At 42.0% G+C, this 20,695-nt stretch overlaps 1 protein-coding gene and 1 non-coding gene across 5 annotated transcripts in view; one reads left to right on the forward strand and one right to left on the reverse strand.

The window, feature by feature from the left end:
* Window positions 1-20,695, forward strand: part of ILRUN (inflammation and lipid regulator with UBA-like and NBR1-like domains) — a 90,859-nt gene that overhangs the window by 62,231 nt on the left and 7,933 nt on the right. For 2 of the 4 annotated variants that reach the window (XM_028120549.2, XM_028120551.2), the window contains one exon: window positions 10,250-10,578. In XM_028120549.2, coding sequence (XP_027976350.1) covers window positions 10,250-10,578 — 329 coding nt within the window. The remainder of the gene's footprint in view (window positions 1-10,249; window positions 10,579-20,695) is intronic. The other 2 variants (XM_088024029.1, XM_088024030.1) reach the window with 1 other exon arrangement.
* On the reverse strand, window positions 5,397-5,499 carry LOC114222294 (U6 spliceosomal RNA). The gene has a single exon (XR_003611906.1). It is a non-coding gene; the product is annotated as a U6 spliceosomal RNA (small nuclear RNA).

Below are 20,695 nucleotides of genomic sequence, written 5' to 3' on the forward strand. Positions count from 1 at the left end.
CCTACTTTTAGTTCTTTTGGGGTTCCACCTAGAAGTAGAATTGCTGGACCATATGACAGTTGTATTTTTAATTTTTTGAGGAACCACCATACTGTTTTCCATAGCCACTGTACCAATTTACCCTCCCACCAACAGTGCACAAGAGTTCCAGTTTCTCCACATCCTTGTCAACACTTGTTATTTTCTGTTTTTTGATAGTAGCCGTCCTGATGGGTGTGAGGTGGTATCTCGTGGTATCCCTAATTATTAGTGATGTTGAGCATCTTTTCGTGTGCTTTTTGGCCATTCAGCTTGTCTATTCAAGTCATTTTTCAATCAGGTTTTTTTTTTTTTAAAGATTTTATTTATGGGGTGCCTGGGTGGCTCAGTTGGTTAAACGACTGCCTTCGGCTCAGGTCATGATCCTGGAGTCCTGGGATCGAGTCCCGCATCGGGCTCCCTGCTGAGCAGGGAGTCTGCTTCTCCCTCTGACCCTCCCCCCTCTCATGTACTCTCTCTATCTCATTCTGTCTCTCAAATAAATAAATAAAAAAAATATAAAAAAAAAGATTTTATTTATTTGTGAGAGAAATTGAGAGCACAAGTGGGTGTTGGAGCAGACGAAGAGGGAGAAACAAATTCCCCACTGAGCAGAGAGCCTGATGTGGGGCTCGATCCCAGGACCCTGGGATCATGACCTGAGCCAAAGGCAGACGTTTAACTGACTGAACCCCCAGGTGCCCCAGGTTTTTGGTTTTTTTTCGGTAGGAGTTCTTTATGTATTCTGGGTGTTAACCCCTTATGAAATATACAGTTTGCACATACTTTCTCTATTCTGTGGGTTGCCTTTTCACTGTTAATTGTGTCCTTTGATACACAAAAGTTTTAATTTTGATGTAGTCCAATTTATTTTTTCTTTGGTTGCCTGTGCTTTTTTTGTCATAATCCAGGAAATGATTTCCAAATCCAATGTCATGAAGTTTCCTCTCTATGTTTTCTTCTAAGAGTTTTATAGTTTAGGCTGTCATGTTTAGGTCTTTGATCCCATTCTGAGTTAATTTTTATATATGGTATGAGGTAAGTGTCCAACTTTATTATTTTGCATATGATATTCAGTTTTCCTGACATCATTTGTTGGAAAGACTGTCCTTTCCGCTTTGAATGGCCTTGCCTGTTTTGTCAGAAATCATGTATGTGAGGGTTGACCATATATGTGAGGGTTTACTTCTGAACTCTCTCTTCTCTTCTCTTGGTCTGTACATCTTTTTAACAATACTACACTGTTTTGATTACTGTAGTGCTATAATAAATTTTGAAATTAGGAATTGTGAGACTTGCAGCTTCCTTCTTTTTCAAAATTGTTTTGGCTGCTGAAAATTGTTAGAGCTTTAGTGATGCTAAGAGCAATCAAAGGATTCAAGTAGTGATAGCCTGAGCCCTCCATTGCAGAGGTCCTCCCTGTCAACCAACCTTTTGCCTAATGGTTTCATTCATTGATGATTATTGCCTGAGTCATTTCATCAGGGGTTACAAAGTGATTATTTCTTCCATATACATTAGCTGGTATAGTTCTGGAATAAAAAAAAGTTTTCTTCATCAACAATGACATTCTGAAATTCAGTTTTATAATAAGGCTAGATTAAATGCTTAATTCTTTACCTTCAGTTGCCAATTTTGAGAGGAAGGAGTTGGTGCTCTAGTTGCTTTCAGTGAAACTAATGAATGAGGAGGGAAAGTTAATGGTTATATACCTTTCTTATAGGTATCCTAAACTTTTAGATTTCATATATGAAACTCATTTTAGTTCATTGTAGTTAGGAACCCAGGAATCTGTATTTTTCACATGCAAGCCACATGATCTTGATGTAGTTAGTCTGCAGAGCAGACTGCTGTAAAGTAATATGATTGAAAACTGGTTACTGTTTTGTTGTGTTGTCTTCCATACTGCAGGTGGTGTTTACTGACAAGTTAATGCCCAATCTTATCAAAGTAATTGATTTTTAAATTACAGCATTAAATGTTAACTTGCCTAGGTAAGGAGGTCTTTTCTCTTTGTTTACTGTTATTGTTACAGTCCTTCAGCTATAGTTAGACACAGCCAGTCATCAGACTTTACTCTTAACATTAACTGACTTCCAACAGGGCAACACAGTAAACATTTTCTTTTTAAAGATTTTATTTATTTGTCAGAGACAGAGAGAGCACAAGCGGGGGGAGCAGCAGGCAAAGGGAGAAGCAGGCTCCCTGAGCAAGGAGCCCCATGTGGGACTGGATCCCAGGACCCTGGGATCATGACCTGAGCTGAAGGCAGACACTTAATCGACTGAGCCACCCAGGCGTCCCTTTTCGTTTGTTTTTTAACACTACTTAAATGGTGCTAAGTAGTTGTGCATAAATAATTTGCTGTTTATTGTGCACCTATCCTATGCCAGTCACCATCCTACAAAATTTATCTCCAGTTCTTACTGTCTCCCTTTGACCTAGGTTTTTTTGTCTTTGTTTTCTTTTTGTTGTTTTTTTTCAATATCTAAGGCATTTCTACTATTCCTAAGTCACAATTTACTAATGATATATTTAGAGGATTCTCCCCATTACTGCCTCCTTCAGCCAGATACCCATTTTTATTTATTCATTTATGGTTTATCTGTACAGTGTTGTTTGTTTTGCTTTGTCTTGCAAATACTAGCCAGTATTTGATCCTTTTCTTACACAAAAGTATCATAACTATATAGATACTGATCCGCATCTTACTCCCGCACCCCCCCCACTTAATAATATATTCTAGAGATCGCTCTAGAAATCTTCATTCCATTTTATGGCTGTGCAGTATCCCCTTAGGTAGACGTGTTATCATTTTTCTAGCCAGTCACTACTGATGGACATTCAAGTTTCTAAAAATCTCTTGCTCTAACATATAATGCTGTTATATAAGAAGCATATATGCTTCTTCCCCATTTCACTGCTCTCCTTCATAGCAAAACTCCTTGGAAAATTTTGAATCAGTAATGGCTATCTCCACCTCTTGATTTCTGGATTCCCAAATTCTTTCCATCGGGCTTCTTTCCCCACCACTCCACTGAAACTGCTCTTTTCAAAACACCAGTGACCTACATGATCCTACCTCCAAAGCTTTGTTCTCACTTCTCAACTTTATTTGAATTATTAGGTACACTGGACCCAATTGATGACTCTGTCCTCCTTGAAACACTTGTGACTAGGCTCTAGAACACCATATACTCCTGGGTTTTCTTTATTCTTGAGGCTATTCCTTCTCTCTTTTTTCCTCTTTCCTGTGGTATCAGCTGATGGCTGGGCCAGCCGGCCCGCTTCATGAGAGGGCAGGGCAGTGTGTGCTGCAGGGAAGTGGGAAGGGGTGCAGTCTCTGCATCTAGAAGTTGCAGCTGGGAGGGGGAAGAGAGGAAGGCTTCTTGTTTCAAAGGTCACCTGAAACAAGCCTGAAGGCTGACACAACCAGAATTTATTGGTGTAATACGGTGAGGGCAGGCTCTCCAGGGGAATTGTGGAATGCCACACAACAAGAGGGAGGAGGGAAGCAGCCTCTGTAAGGTTTGGGTTCCTGTTGAAGGATTCTGAGAATGCTCTAAGGGAGATGGGGGGGTCAGTTTTGGATTGGTTGCTATTTCTGAGGCAGGATTAGAAGGGAGAATTATTTAGGGTTTGGATGCTATCTTGAGGCAGGGGCAGTTTAACAATTAACAATTGTCAGTAATCGATGCTACAACAAAATGGGTCTGGGGGCATCATTGGTAAGAAAGCAGTAGTCACTCAGAGGGTTGTTATAGCATTTTGTAGCTGCTGCATGATCTTGGGGGAAATGTTTTCTCTTATTTTTGCCCCTGCCTTTAGAAGTGTCTGTCCTTTCAGCCCAGTTAAGGGTAGGGTTTTTTTCTTTTTCATTCTGAGCTGATTTTCATCTTTGATCTAGATGTTTTTACTCTTTCAGTTCCATGGCACAGATTTCCTGGATTTGGGAAGTAGAGATTCTTGTTAACTAAGACTGAAGCAAGTAATTAAGTGGTTAAATGATCACTGTAGTCCCCCAGCCTACCCCCAAATTAAGGTTAAAAGCTCATACTTTTTAAATAGGGCATGATTCAGGAAAATTGAGAAGTAGGAATAGTTTCTTTGTTGTTGCCATTTCAGCTTTTCGTTCTGAGCCCCTCACCTGGGCCTTCACCATCTCATCTCATCCAGGCTTTCACTGCTCTTTCTTAGGCCTTTTTCTTCTCCCCTTTGTGAATTTTGCCTAGTGGTTGATTTGATGAGTTTAGGGTAGCTTAATATATTCCTTTGGGGGCATTTGCATTTTAAAAGGAAATTCCTGAGAATAATACTGAAACCAAGGAACAAGGTTCTAATGCATTTGTGGCAAGGTGGGGTGGGGAGTGAGGGTGGGTAGTGAACAGAGTTTGAGCAGAGGCAGTCCTTCAGCCATCACTCAGAGCAGCTGATGAACTGGAGCCTGGCTCTACCCTTTTCCCCCCTTAGATGCTGAGGTAGGTGGTGTGTTGATAGACAAAGTATCTGAGTGCCTGGGCATTGTCATGGCAGCTCTATGTTGAGTAAATAATGTGGAAATGTAGACTGGAAGTTGAGACTAGTCAGGCAAGCCTCTGTCACAGAACGTAGGCAGTATGTACTCAGCCCTCCTATGGAGATGAAATGTGAACCTACAGGTTGTAGCTCAGCAGTTGACTAGAGCCTGCATACCTCTCCAGATCCAAGTTGTTTCTTAATCCTCAGGGCAAATATGAGGTTCCTGTTGTGTTTTGAAGATGCATTGAGCTTTGGGAAGGATTCGAATTTACCACCTCCAAACCTAGATGTGACCTTCATGGTAGTCTTCCATGTGCATGCAGACTAAAGCCAGGCCGTGTCTCCTGGTGTTGTGGCATTCTTGTCTCACGACTCCTTGGGACAAGCCCAAGGCGTTTGCTTTAGGGATCAGAAGCCTACAAGATTTCAGTCCTAGCCACAGTTTGAACCACTTTGAGGTGTCTTTGTAAACTGAATTTGTAAAAGTTGTGCTTTCTCAAGTCCCCTGGCCTTTTCCCTTGGGAAGCCCAGACCCAAGTGGAACATATTGATGTGGCAGATTATTGCTTTCTTTAAGTGACTGCTGTCTGCAACTTGTGCAGGCCAGATGCATGCTCTGGAAGACATTGGGCAGCTTCAGCCTAACATGCACATCAAGATGATGGCTCATTGGTATAGTTGTTGCTGTTCCCTCTGAAGACTAGTGACTGGCCCTTACTGGCGGTACTGAGAAGGGGTTGCACATAGGAGTGAACTCATGTGTCTAGTTTGAATGGAAGACTTTTTAGAATGAAGACCTCAACATTGGCACATTACTGTTAACTGAACTCAAAACTTTATTTAGATTTTGTTTCTGGTTTTTAAATACGGAACACTTCATGAATTTGCGTGTCATCCTTGCGCAGGGGCCTGCTAATCTCTGTGTTGTTCCAATTTTAGTGTATGTGCTGCTGAAGTGAGCACAGACTTTATTTAGATTTTATCAGTTGTTCCATTCATGACCTCTCTCTGTTCCCGGAATCCAGTCTCTGGTACCACATTACATGTAGTTGTCTTGTCTTTCAGTCTCCTCTGATCTGTGACAGTATCTCAGTCTTTTCTGTTTCTCATGACCCATGACCATTTGGAGGAATACTGGCAGGTATCCTTTGTAATGTACCCCAGTTTGAGCTTTTCTGATGTTTTCCTCAATTTAGACTGATGTTACAGATTTGGGGTAGAATACTGCAGAGGTGAAGTACTTACCAGGGGGTACCTGATATTTACATAACATCACTGATGATATTAACATTGGTCACTTGATTAAATTTTTGGTTGCCAGTTTCTCTATTGTAAAGTTACTATTATTCTCTTTCTCTGTTCTGTTCTTTGGAAGCAAATCACTAAGTCTGTCCCACACTCAGGATAGGTTGGGGATATATAAAATTAAACTCCATCTCTTAGAAGGGGGGAGTATCTACATATATTTGCAGTTCTTATGTAAAGAAATCTGTCTCTACTTGCCCATTTATTTAGTCATTTATTTATGTCACTATGGACTCATGTATATCTATTTTATACTTTGAGTTATAATCTAATACTATGTTATTTATTTTACTGCCCAAATTATTCCAGCTTTGGCCAGAAGGAGCTCTTTCAGGTATCTCCTATCCCTATGACATACTCTATCCTTTTTTTTTTTTTTTTTAACACTTTCTTACTTTCTGATATTCCAGACTCATCTTATATTTTCCATGTCTTTAGCCCCAGAATCAGCCATTTCTCTGAGGAACTTTTTTTTTTTTTTAAGAGAATGCTATTCAGAAACCACTGGGCACTGGATATGTTCGGTGCTACTGGGCTATCATTACTTCTAGGCCTTCTCAGCAGACAGAGCTGGGTAACGTGTGTATGCATATTAACCTCTGTAAACAGACGTATCATTGTTTCTGTGTTTCTTCATCTGTATATATATTATGATAAACATGAGTTGATACTGATGTCTCTGACTTTAATCCAGTACCACAGAGTTCATTTTAGAATGCCTTCCTTTCTTGCTCATCTGTAATATCCTTCTTTAACAATGAGAAACCTTGCTCTCAGCATTTCACTGTTCATTTACTTACTCAACCCCAGTATACATGTACCCCTCGAGAAACAAATTTACCAGTTTGAATATTGTACTGATTTTTAGTAATTCTGTTGTAGTGGACAAATCATGGATGTTTGTTTATTATCATGTGATTTGATCTGTGATTGTAGCCTTTGGATATATGTCGTGTTTTTTAACATTCCTACCATAATCTGAGATGTCTTTGTACATCAGCATGGTTCATTAAGATTATGGAGTTGGCCTTCAAGTAAAATATTTTCTTTCTTTTTTTTTTTTTAATGGGCTCGAACTCATGACCCTGAGATCAGGACCTGAGCTGTGATCAAAAGTTGGATGCCCAACTGACTGAGCCACCCAAGAGCCCCAAAACATTTTCCTTTTACTCTGCATTTCTAATAATCTAAACTTAAGAAATAAAAAGTTCATGATCTCTCTTTAATTTATTATACATTTCTACAAAAGGAAGTTTATACTTATTATTAAAGTTATGTACTTACTAAAGGTTTTGTATGTAAAAGGGACGAGTTGAATGAAACTGTTTACAGTACCATTTAGTTCCAAAGTCCTGGCTCAGGTGCTTTTTAAAAAACATGTTAAGGCAAGACATTCTAAAATCAGTTTCTCAATTTGCTTACTAAGCCCTGAATGTGTAGGCTTGGCACTTGATTCTACTCTATTGACTACTTTTCTAGAACATCCTGTTGGCCCATTCTTATTATTGGTACCGAAGATCTTATATGTGGGTAAAGATACCATGGCCTGGGAAATGGGACTGACTTAACTATAGCTATAGTTCCCTAGGTTCTTGGTTCCCAAGTTCCTGTTGAAAAATAAGTATGAGTTGTAAAAGCTATTCTTTTTTTTTTTTTTAAAGATTTTATTTATTTACTTGACAGGGACACAGCAAGAGAGGGAACACAAGCAGGGGGAGTGGGAGAGGGAGAAGCAGGCTTCCCGCTGAGCAGGGGGCCCAGTGCGGGGCTCGATTCCAGGGTCCTGGGATCATGACCTGAGCTGAAGGCAGACGCTCAACGACTGAGCCACCCAGGCCCCCCTGTAAAAGCTATTCTGAGAGTTGAGCATTCTTAGTCATCATGTAAGTTGGCTTTAACTTGAAGTCTGATCTTGGGCCCATCACTTCCACCTCCAGACCTCAGATCCTTTATCTAGAAAGTGCAGCCATTCCATTAGATGACCCCTGAGATTCCTTACAGCTATGATTTTATCATCACAAATAGTAAAATATGTGGCTGGCAGTTCCTATCTCAGTAATTAAGGCATTCTGGGAAGAATTGGAAATGGTCAGCCTCTCTAAAACAAGCTTATTTGGTCCATTTTTATCACCCTTTTTACTTAAATAACACATTCATTCACGCATACTATGCATGGGATGAACATATTCTGAAACATGAGGGCTAGCAGTGGTACCTAGATGGCTTAGACTGTACCCTGTAGAAGGTATATTTTGCTATTCATGATGACCTGTCATGATAATAACTTGGGAGGATCAGAACTGGAGTGTTCACTGTTGGTGTTTATAAATCAGTGGTTTCTTAAATGACCTTCTCTTTAGAGCTACTATGTAAAATCGGTGAGCAGTACAGAAGAATAGCCAAGGTGAGAGAGTGCAGTTGCTTATGTATGATCAGGCCCAATGAGTTGTATGCAAGAAGCTTTAGTTCTTAAAGCCAGGGCAAAAAATGTCTTTAGTCTCATATACTGATAACAGTCTTCTGAAGACTGTCCTTTCTCTTCTTGTAAGCATTTAGTTTCCTGAGCAAAGTGAAGGAAGCATATGACCTGTAACTGAGTATGTGAAACGTATCAGGAATTACAAAAGGACTTTGGGTAACGTGTGTATGCACTTTGGGTGAAAGAGAAGAAGTAAGAATTAATGTCCTGTAAGATAGGGCATAGCTATTGGGGGAAAATGAACAACAGAGTGAAGAGATGTTGCCTTTGGTTAGAAAGCTAGGCTAGGGAAAGCATGGAATGAATCTCCCTCAGCTGCCTGCAATTGTTCTTTAAGGCCTACGTCATGTTGGTTTATGAGATTGACTTAGAGCTTTGAATGAAAGTCCTCTGACCCAGTATTCCTGGCACCGTCCCACATTTCCGAGTGAAGTGGCATGCTGCGTATCCTGGCTTACAGTGTTAACAGGTTGAGCTTCTGTGGCACTAGTTCACATGAGGATTCACATTTGCCATCATGAAAAGTTGTGTCTGGAATGGATACCATTCCTGGGAGTCATGCTTGCTCAGCTAGTGGCTGCAGAGTTGCTAATTCCAGAAGTGAACAGCAGATGTCACTGCATCTCCACTTTATTAGGGTTCTGGCTCCTAGCTGTTCACATGCAACCAAGTTGTTAATGGAGTTCCCAAACCACTGAACACAAATTGAATATTTATGGCCTTCATCAGATATCGAACCCAGATTCGAAATTGAGAATAAGCACGGCCCAAGAGGGTTTTCCTCAGTTTCTTTCACTATTATTTTTAGTGTTGGTGGTTTTTTTTTTCCTATTCTTAATATTATCTGTATTTCTGTGTAGCTAACTGATGAAATTTATTAGCCTTTGCTTATCAACCATTCAGCAGTTATTTAGGAGACTTGGACAACTTTTCACATTTGTTTCAGCTGGGTTACACTTAAAAGCTTCTTGGCCTTTCTGTAGTGCTGCTTTTTAAAAGATTTCCAGCAGGAAAGTTGATGTCACTGTTCTCTAAATTGAGGTGCAGAACATCAAAGGAAGCTGTCCCTTTATTCTTCTGTTTGAACCCTTAGCATCGGCAGTTGAGGAAATAACTGAATTATGACCAAAAGTCCTGTGGTGTATCTTTTTAAAACAAATCTCTTATGGTTTCAGTGTAGATGGTGGGGTTTCCCTATATGACAAAGGCAAAGTTGGTGTTAAATTGGATTATTTTAGAAAGCCTGGGACATACTAAATTTTTGGTATCCTTTGATCACATAGATCATTAGAAAAGAAAACCCAGGTGATACTTGCCTTAATAGTCAGGGTTAGTGCTGGTTTACAGATGTGTCCTGGTGTCGTTATTAATTGTTTCCCCCTTTACTCTCAGTTATCCTAGTTTGGACAATATGTTGTTACTCTAAATTGCTCAAAGAGATGGGGGGAGGGGATCCTTGATAAGTTGCAATTCTAGGAATTATAAGTACTTTTTGGCTCAAGAATTATGCCTGCCCTGAGTTTTCTAAGTTACATACATTCAAGCTAAAGCATAAACCACAAAAAGCTTTTAATTCTGGAAAATAGTTTTTAGGTTTCTATCTATAGATCATTGTTCTCTGGAGCAGTGATTTCCAGATATGGCTGTGCATCAGAATCAACTAGTAACCTTTTAACAAATACTTTCATGAGTCTTACCAGAGACCTGTACTGAATCAGTGCACTGGAGTTTGAATGTGACATTACCAACAATGAAGAAATGCATACAGTGCAAATGTACTGGGCTAAGTACATTTGTCAGCTTGCTAAAATTAGCATATAAAAGGACATTTCTTCCTGTGGTTTGGGTGACATTTGGGGGTTCTGGTGGTGGCTGCTTTGGACCTTGAGGGTATGCCTGTCATTGACAAGAGTTGCCTTTTTGTTTCAGATGTCATCTGGGTGATTCTCAGTGTGGAGGTGGGTGGACTTTTAGGAGTAACGCAGCAGCTGTCATCTTTTGAAACGGAGTTCAACACACAGCCACATCGCAAGGTAGAAGGAAACTTCAACCCGTTTGCCTCTCCCCAAAAGAACCGACAATCAGATGAAAACAACTTAAAAGACCCTGGGGGTTCCGGGTTCGACTCGATCAGCAAAAACACATGGGCTCCTGCTCCTGACCAAACCGAGCAAGATGAGAATAGACTCTCACAGAACTCTGTAAATCTGTCCCCCAGCAGTCACGCAAACAACTTATCAGTAGTGACTTACAGTAAGGTAGGTGCCCTCGGAGAAGAGGAGAAGGGGTAGGTGGTGGGCCTTGGGACTTGTGATACCCTTTCATGGCAAACCTAGAAGCCTAGAATGTTCTTTAAGACTGCTTAGCTCTCCTGCCAACAGCAACAATACAAAAACCTACCCCTTCTCCCCTCCCCCCCCAATCTTCATATCCTGTGGATATTACTTTATCCACATTTATAATTTACTACTGTCTCTCTGCTCTGGTTTGGGTGTTGAAAGAACAACGTTTTTTACCTTTAGCATTTAAAAAAAAAAGAAAGTCAAAATATCAGCAGCTCTCCTTCCAGTGTAAATGTATACTAAACCTAGAACAACAACATGCTTTTGGAATCTCTTCCTACTTTGTTGTTTTTGTTTTGGCTTTGGGTGGGGCTTTTCTTTTTCCAAAGAAAAAAGACAAACTCTATTATTTATCCTAAATATTGTTGTTTGGCTTTTGCTTTACTTAGCTTGTTTGCATGTATTCTTGTAGATGTATTTTCAGTCTCTTATGGCCCATCTGCCTCCTCGCCCACAACCCAGAGTGGCCCAAGTGATATTTTGACTTTTTATGTGTGGGGCAGTACGTGAGAGAATTGTTTGTTGAGTTCACCATGATTTTAAATATTCTGATTGTTCTGAGACATTCTTCTGGGTGTTTGATTTCTTGACCTGCTTCTCTCCTTGCTAGCTGATTAAACAGTGTCTTCCACACTCTGCTAAGGTGATGATGGTTCTTGGTTGTTGGTTTGGGTTGGTTGAGTAAAGCCCTGATGCTGAGAGCTCACTCTTCTAGGTGTTTTGTGTGGCATAGGCCTGTGAGCATTCCTGTGCATTCTCCTCTGATTAATAATGCTGTGTATTAGGCCCAGCATCCCCCCTGTACAATCCTAAAACTGTTAAGTCTGCTGTTGCGTCATGTTGGCATTTACCCTCAAATTTTGAAAAATAAAACTGATGTTTATTTGAGGGACAAATTGCTTGTCTGTTGTAAGAATGGTATTTTTCTGACTAGTGCTTTATATATGGTCCAGATCAAGAGGCAAATTAAGAAACCTGATGATGTGAATCCTGTTTCTCCACACAGTCTAGTAAGAGAGACTTCATTCACTAGTGGTGTGACAAAGGATTGATTTTTTTTTTTTTTGGTTGTTTGGATGGTTGTTATAAAGGATTCTGTGGAGTCATGTTGTACAGGATATAAGAGAAGTATCGGCAAGACAGTAAATTGCCTGTATTTGAGTTAAGATTTCATACTACAATAAAAGACTTTTCCTCTAAGCTCCTGTTTCTCCAGATTTCTCCTCCTTAAATTTAACCATCCAGAGTATGACTGTTTCAGGTGGTAAGTGAGCCAAGCCCTAGGGTAAGCATGTCCTGTTAGAACTGGAATTTGCAGTTGAGTTTAATGGGAAATGCGAGCTGGAGGAGGCAAAACCAGTTGCTCCACTGCTTTGTATAATGGAAGCCCCCTCTCCCAGCTGTGAGCTACCTGGCTCAGTAGTCACTGTGGTGTGGTCTTAGGAGATGGCTGGTGTTCTTGGCCAGGGCACTGCACTCATCTTCCTAAGTTGTGAACCTCTTAGTTGTTTGCAGCTCCTTTAGGGACTGATGCCTTCTCGCCAATTCTGTGATGATTGCCCTGGCCTTGAGAGTGAGAGCTGGGGTGGGGTTGGCAGAGAGTCAGAAAGGATTACGTACCAGCCTTAGTTGAGGTCCTACCATGTTGTCTTTTTTTTTTTTTTTTAAGGACTGTGCTATGGTGAGGCTAGAGGCTTTGGGGTTTCTTGAGGTTGATGAATTCATGGTATGTTACCTAGTTGTTTTTTGTTTTTTTGTTTTTTTTAATGAACTCTGTAGAATCATTTAGAAGTAGTATTTGCAAGAACCACAGAGAAGGGGCACCTGGGTGGCTCAGTTGTTAAGCATCTGCCTTCGGCTTAGGTCATGATCCCAGGGTCCTGGGATTGAGCCCCACGTCAGGCTCCCTGCTCAGACGGGAGCCTGCTTCTCCCTCTCCCACTGCCCCTGCTTGTGTTCCCTCTCTCGCTGTGTCTGTGTCAAATAAATAAAATCTTAAAAACAAAAACACAGAGAAAAGGTTCTTACTGGAGATAGATGATATTCAAGGAGACTATTGGCTATAATGCACTGAGAATGTGGCACTTAGGGCGCCTGGGTGGCTCAGTTGGTTAAGCGACTGCCTTCAGCTCAGGTCATGATCCTGGAGTCCCGGGATCGAGTCCCGCATCGGGCTCCCTGCTCAGTGAGGAGCCTGCTTCTCCCTCTAACCCTCCCCCTCTCATGTACTCTCTCTCTTTCTCATTCTCACGCTCTCAAAATAAATAAATAAATCTTAAAAAAAAAAAAAAAAAAGAATGTGGCACTTAGGTCCCAAAGAGAAACTGGAGCCTCCCTTGTTTCTTTCTTTGCTTTTTTTTTTTTTAATATTTTATTTATTTATTTTTAGAGGTGGGGGGAGGAGCAGAAGAGGAAGGAGAGGAACAAGCAGACTCTTCCATGAGCAAGGAGCCCAGTGCAGCACTCCATCTCATGACCCTGAGATCATGACCTGAGCCGAAATCAAGAGTGAGATGCTTGCTTAACCGACTGCACCACCCAGGCACCCCTTCTTGTTTTTTAATTTAAGCAGACTCGTATTCAGAATGCACTTATGTGAGCATCTGGCAATTTCTCTGAAAGCATTTCTGGTTAAAGTTGAGTCAGCTCCACCTCTTTTAAGGCTCCTTAGGAATAGGGTTAGGGTGTAGACAAACATCATTAAGTATTTATTAACACATCTGTGCACTGTTTAGGTCAGTGTACATTGATCAGTGGGAGACTTGAAGAATAAAAGAAGTTGCCCCTATCAGCTAGCAGCTTATAGGAGACGCAGCAATCAGAGAACAATTCAGTCAAAACGTCTGGAGAGACCGGAACACGTCAAAATGTGCAGTTTGTGTGTATGGCTGTGAATTAGAGTTAGGGCAGAGAGGAAGAAGAGGTTGAGTTGATGGAAAGGGCTTTTCAAAGGATAGATTTGGAAAGACAGGAAGGACAGTGAACAGTTTAAGTGCTGAAGGCAGAATGCGTAAGAGATGTGTGGTCAGGAGATATGGGTGATAGACAATGAGATGTGGGTTCAGTCATTTGCAGGGCTTTCCTTGGAGGAGCAGTGGATGGAATCATCACAGATGGCTTTGACAAGAATTGGGATGGTACTTAAATGGATATCTTAAAGCAGAGCTTATTCATAATTCTAGACATTTGTGTTTGGCTTGAGAATATAGATCTGTTTATTTTTAAAGACAGGCATGCTTGAGTCTGCTCAAGGGTATACTTGAAGGGTATAATTGATACAGTGATGAGATCAGGTATACCAAAGTTAGATTTTAACTCTTCCTATGTGCCAGGTATGTTTCCATGTACTTCACATGGATCATCTCATTTTTTTGAAAGGAAAACAAAAGCTCCAGGGGACTTAGGAACTTCCTCAATATTACATAGCAATTGAGAGGCAGAGCTGGGATTCTAGTCCAAGGTGCCACATTACTAAAATGTGTCTTATTAATAGGTGAACCTGGGCTCTCCCTAGATCCTCCTGTTGGGCTCGAGGCTGTGTTGAGTGAAAGCATTTACTGAGTTGATGATCAGTATCATCAAGGAGAGAAAAACAGCAGGGTTGAAATAAGATAAGTGGGTCTAATGTAAACTGAAGATTGCTCATGGCATCTTCTTTTTGAAGACTTACCTTGTTCATTGAGTCTTTAAAGTAGTGACTTCTTTTCCTGGTTAGTAAAAATAAGAACTTGGGTGCAGAAACTCTGTGTTTCTAATAATTAGCACCCTTTTATTTATGAGTTCCTGGGCTCTAGAGTTGGAGCATGTGTTTTCAGTTCACCCCACATGCCATCTTTATGGGGAGGAGAACCTGATGCCCTGGTGTCAGGGATCAGCGTAGACAAGAGATTTCACTTACTCTAAAGAAATTCCCTGTCTGCCATTAAGGCTGGGAAAGAACATGATGCTCTTGGAAGCCCACATGGTTGTAATAGGCACATATGGTTTCCTGCTGCCTCCATAGTTATAATTTAACTTGTTAAGATTGGTAGGATGAAATGAAAAGATTGCTTCATGCACCTGCTCTATGAGGGCTGCATGGTATGTCAACATAATGGCACATATGTCAGTGCCAGGAACCGGACACCCCGGGAGTCCTTCCCCCGCTGTACTTGAATAACCGTAAGCTCTCCGGACTCCATGCTCCGTGTCTGGGGGGAAGCCCTGGGTGGGAATGCCAGCTCTAGCTCCATCCCACAACCCAGAAGGCCTGGCCCCTCCCTGTGTGAGAGCTGTCAGAGGGAGTCAGAAAAATAAGTATATGCTGACCTGCTCCAAATATTCATAAATCTGACTCCTCGCCTTTGTTAGAAATTGGCTGACCTCATTGTCGGCTCAATTGTGGCTGACCTGTCCCATGTGAACAGTCAGATCGAGTATTGATGAAGGTTAGGTGCTGTTTTACTGAGCTCTTTTTATGTGATTAGCTCAAGAGCCTCTGAGGACAAAGAGTCACAGTAGGATAGGTGCTCACTCTGTTGACTCAAGGCTAGTCTCCCCATGAATTCTAGCTCTCTGACTCATCCCTGGAGGCCAGGATAGCTTCCGTTTGGACAGTGTGAGAATAGTAAAAAAACAATTTATAAAGGTGTGGAAGGAGAAAATTAAGTCCTGTTAAAATTAGATGGCTTTTTTTTCTTATTTGGCAGTATTTTTTTTAATCTCTAAATGTTTTCTGAGAAGGCCTTACAGAGGAAAAAGACACCAAACGGTCTGATTTAGGACAGATGGTAATAAGACTATGGCTGTCAAAAACCAAGGGGCTGTACTTGAGGAAGGCCAAACGCTTCATTTCCTTTCTCCAAAAAAAGGAGTAATAATTTACCCTGGGGGAGCTGAAAAGAATCCCAGACTCATTTATTTTGTTACTTAGCCTATGGCTCCTATTTTGTGTTTGTTCTTACTTTAAGAAAATGTTTGGAGCTGGTATATGTCATGTACTCCTCCTTTAAACTGAATTACAGTCTGAGCCACTGTTATTACTTCCGCCAAATGCTGGTTCAGAAGGAGCAACTTGTTATTATCTTTGTGGGGAGGTTCATCGTGGCTCCTCCAGCGTCAGCCACTGCCGAGTGCCATCTGCCCTGCCTGCCCACATTCCCACCTGCTTCTCTTCCTGTCTCTTTCTGACAGCCACCCTTGAGTATGTTTTGGATCTGCAGCTAGAGCAGGAGTCAGTCTGCTTTTATTGCATCGGAAGTCAGCTCTCTCCTAACCTGCTGACTAAGGCATAGAGGAGTTACTTTCCCTCTCTTTAGGTGAGAGTCATGATCCCAGCGTCCTGGGATCTAGTCCCACATCGGGCTTCCTACTCAGCAGGAAGCCTGCTTCTCCCTCTCCCACTCCCCCTGCTTGTGTTCCCTCTCTCGCTCTCTCGCTCTCTGTTGAAAAATAAATAAAATCTTTAAAAAAAAAAAAAAATCATGGTTGAGGTTACTGGGGGAGGTTTGCACAAGGCAAATCTTTTGCTCTGTGCGCCTGAGGATATAATGGCTGGTGGATCTTATTACCTACTTTAAAGTAGCCAGTCAGTTTAACATCATAATAAGGGGAGAGTTTGGGGTGACATAATGGAATTGGGTTTAACATTTGCCCAGTTCAGAGGGCCCTGAACTTGACCAGAAGGCGGGTGGTTGGTCTTCTGTAGCTGGGCTCAGTGGTTATGTGAGGGGCTAGAGGGCAGTGTGACCTTCCCACTACCATGAGACTTGAGTTTTTGCTCTCAGATGCTGACCCTTTCGTGAAAGGTTTAAAGATGGTCCAAGGAGAAGCTAGAAGAAAAACTTGCGTCACTTGATATTTTATCCAACTTTGTTTTCTTCTGACAAGGGACAGGTAGCAAAAGCACAGGACACCCAGGCAGAGGCCAATCCGAATGCAGTAATCAGAGCTATCAAACTACCATTTATTGAGCACTTACTATGTCCATGCACTGTGCCAGGAACTTTTTAAATTTAATTTTTATTAAAATTATCAATGTAAGGAGCCAAGTAGTTCTACAGAGTTTATTACACAAACACCAGTCACCTCCCTTCCTCCCCGCCCACGGCATTTGCTCCTCAGAGGCAGCAGGCTCAGTGTTCGATAGGTATTACTTCGTTTAGTGCACACAACAGCACTCAGTGCGGGGGCTGCTCTTTTCCCTCCTTTACAGTTACTGCAGCGTGAAGTACACAGGTTCCGTGATTTGCTCAAGGTCATGCCGCTAGGAATGGTAAAACCAGGGTACGAACAAAAGCAATTGTTTTTGACTCCTAGCCTGCTTTCTCGACAGTGTACTACATTGTTTCCCAGTCATAAATAGTGTTCAAGTTCATATTCTTACCAGCTGAGCTAACAGCTCTGGGCTAGAGAGAGAATGCTTTCCATAATGTAGTGTTATATTTCACATGAAGATCAAGCCAATTATTGAGGAAATATGTGACTTCTCTACTACTAAGCCCCCTCCCCTCACAAGCTATTATGGCAACTATAGAAACCAGTCTTTCTCTCTAGCCTCCCAAGGGAAAAGATTCCCTAGAACCTCCATAGTTACTTGGGTTTAGATTTTTGTTGACATTGAAATTTCCATTAAGTCACTCTTGTGACAGCAACACCTATGTCTCTTGAAGTCACAAAGCCTGTCTGTATTCCTTTATTATGGCCAAAAGACATGGTCTCTGAAGTTTTACTTTTCTGGCACGAACTTAAAATCTCCCTTTAAACATGCTTAATATTTTAGAACTAGAACATACTTAGGGGCTACCTTATCCCCTTTAAAGTCAGATTTTATTTCTGCAAAAGCTATCTAGAGAAAGCGGATTTTAGGCAAAGGGTCAGCCAATACAAACCGTGAGGTTGAGGTTTACCTGGTTTATTTAAGAAACAGAGTGAAGGAAGAGGAGAATAGAGAAAGATGAAGTCAGAGGATGGAAACCAGATCATGGAGGGCCTCGTGGGCCCTTCTAAAGCTTTGGGCTTTTGCTCTGAGGGGCAGAGGAAGCCATTGAAGGGTTTTGAGCAGAGAGATGATAAATAAACCCCCTGCCTTTGGAAGTGAGATGTAAGAGAGAACGGAGTAAAGATGACACCAAGGTTTTTGGCCTGAGCACTTAAAGGACGGAATTGCCATCAGTGGAGAGGGAAAAGGTTATGGTAGAAGTGGGGAGAGGGGGGCACCTGGGTGACTCAGTCAGTTAAACATCTGCCTTTGGCTTGGGTCATGATCTCAGGGTCCTGGGATCAAGCCCCATGTCAGGCTCTCTGCTCAGCGGGGAGTCTGCTTCTCCCTCTCTCTGTGCTCTCTCTCTCTCTCTCTCTCTCTCTCAAAGTCTTAAAAAAAAAAAGCGGGGGGTGGGGAGAGGTCCAGAGTTCCACTTGGGGCACACTGGGGATTTCTTTAAATATCCAAATGGAGATATCGAGTGGGCTGTTGTCTATCCAAGTTGCATATAGAGTTTAGGAGAGAGGTCTGGGTGGAGATACAAATTTGGGAATTGACATATGGATTATATCTAATGCTGAGACTGGCTGCAGTCCACTGAGTGTAGAGCAGGGTTTCTCAGCCAAAGTCCTAAGACTATTTAGGCCAGGTATGTCTTGAGGCAAGGAGTTGGGGGTGTCTAAATGCATCATAAGATGTTTAGCAGCATTCCTGGCCTTTACCCAGTACATGGCATAGTACCATACAACCCCAAGTGTAACAACCAAAAATATCTCCAGACATTGTCCACCGTCCCCTGGGCAGGGAGATGACAAACCATTGGTGTAGGCAGAGAAGAGGTCCAAAGACTGGACTGGGCTTCATACTGTCTGTCTAACATGTAAACAAACCGCTTCATGTTATTCAAAGCACATTTGCTGTACTTATTCTCAATTCATAACAGTCTCATGACTACTGTAGTTACAGTCTTCATTTGACAAAATGATACGGAAGTCGTAAGTGACTTGCTCACATTCACATAGCAAATTGGGGGTGGAGCATGGGCTGGAACTCAGGGACCCAGTGTGAGTCCAGTCTTCTTCTAGACCACACTCTGATGAGGTTTGCTGGCAGAAGCAAAGTCTGTTGGTTGTTCCCTAAAGGTAGTTTATACACCTAGTGTCAGGTTGTAGAGACTTCCTCATTCATCTTTAAGAGCTCCAGAAGAATTTGTGACCAGGGAGGAAGCAGTGCAGAACGGAGGAACCTGCCCCGTTCGCTGGCCGATTAGTACGTTCTGTACCAGAAGGGGATTGTCAGGAAACTCTGGCTTAATGATATTACCATGACTCTCTTTTGAAAACCCAGAGGAGCCAGGAAAGTCCTCCCAGCCTTGCTGGTGTTTGCATTGGCATGGGTCGTGTGTACGTTTTAAAAATAAATTAAGCAAACACTATGAGCCTTAGAAAATGTCTTTTGTTGTTTGTAACATTACTGTCTGACTGAGAATAAAAAGTATCTCCAGGAACTCTCCCTTTTGTACCTCAACAGCTTCAAAGCTGTTCAGCTCCATTTTATTTGCTTTGGGGCTCTGAGCATTGTTTTAGACTGGCCTGATGGTGGGCAGTCCTGTAGCTGAAACACAGCCGGTGTTCCCAGGATTGCCAGAATATTTTATTTTAGTTGTAAGGGTGCGTTTTCTTTCCTAGGCTCTGAACTTCGCCTTTTAATATCTGATGGAAGTTGTGAAAGTTGGACTAGTGAAATTACAGGTTCAAACACATAAATTCAGAAGTGTGAGAATTTGTAGAGATGCTCAGGTTTCAAATAACTTGTTCTCAGCGAAGTCCGCTGTAACCGTGTCCTAGCAGAACAGGTGCAAAATGTGAGGTTACGAGCTGGGAGCTGTTGGACCTCAAGGAGAAAACATGGGCTTCCTTAGAGCTCAGCTGCAAGGGAGACTTTTTCGAAAGCTGTGGACACATCCACTTGCAAAGCTTGAGGGTCTTGGGCTTTTTGCTGTGATTTCATGGCCCAAAGGGGCCAATTTGAACTGTTTGCTTTATACAGAGATAGCTTTGATATTACTGAGTTAGTGAGAGAGGCCTTCCTAGGTGCTCAACCCATGCTAATCCTTATCTTCAAAGAATTTACTGTCTGATTACATACATGTGACCAGCTCATAGGAAAGACTAACAGCCAGTAAAGAAGGAGTATATTGAGTTCCAGTTGACTTTTAAGTAAGTGTTCATATGAATTTGGAGGACGGAAAAGGCAGTGGTACCTTGGTAGATGATAGGCTCAAACTAAATTGGAGGGAAGAGGAACTCCACGTAGGAAAAGCCCAGAGGCATCCACAGGCAGGGTGGGTTCACGGGACACTGGCCAGCCTAGCTACGGAGTGCCGTGTACTTCAAGAGGGTGGAGCAAATTTTGAAGGAAGACCTTTGAAAGCCAAGCAAAGGAGAGCCAATGTTTAATGTTCAAGGAAGCAGAGTGACAATACTCTTGAGCAGGGTAGTGGCGAGATGAAAGCAAATATGGCTGCATAAGACCAAGGAGAGTCCATTTCTTCTCCTACCTCCATCAGCCAGACGTTTGGGGGGTGGGGAATTCTGTGAATTAATTGTAAGAGAGGAGAGAGAACACAATAGCTTGTAAAGAAGGGGTAATTGATGGAAGGTGACAGGAGTTTGGATGGAAATTCTAAGAGGAAGTGGGACCAGCAGCCTCACCCAGTGCTTCAGCAGAACCCCCCCAGTACAGCCAGCGCCAGTGGTGACAGGGCTAGGAGCTTGGATAAGCTGCTCTCCTTTTGGGTAACCTCCCCAGGGAGACTCTTATCAGGTCTTTCTTCCTTTTTAGGAAGTTCCTCTACCCCGGGGCAATGACCATGAGAGAGCTCTGTGTGCCAGCCTCCCACCTGGATTCTAGCACACTTCCTATTACATGGGATTTGGGAGCTAGAATTTCAAATTGCAAGTAACTTTTTCTGAAGTCTTTACTGAAAGGGAAAGTCCAGCCCAGGCAGTATCCTTCATCTCTTTGTTGTAGAGCTTTAAATAATATGTTTTCATTCACAGTGATGTTTGA

Source organism: Eumetopias jubatus, unplaced genomic scaffold (genome assembly GCF_037043125.1).
Source record: "Eumetopias jubatus isolate StellerSeaLion01/CBP00866 unplaced genomic scaffold, mEumJub1_p1.0 scaffold_6, whole genome shotgun sequence".
NCBI lineage: Eukaryota > Metazoa > Chordata > Mammalia > Carnivora > Otariidae > Eumetopias > Eumetopias jubatus.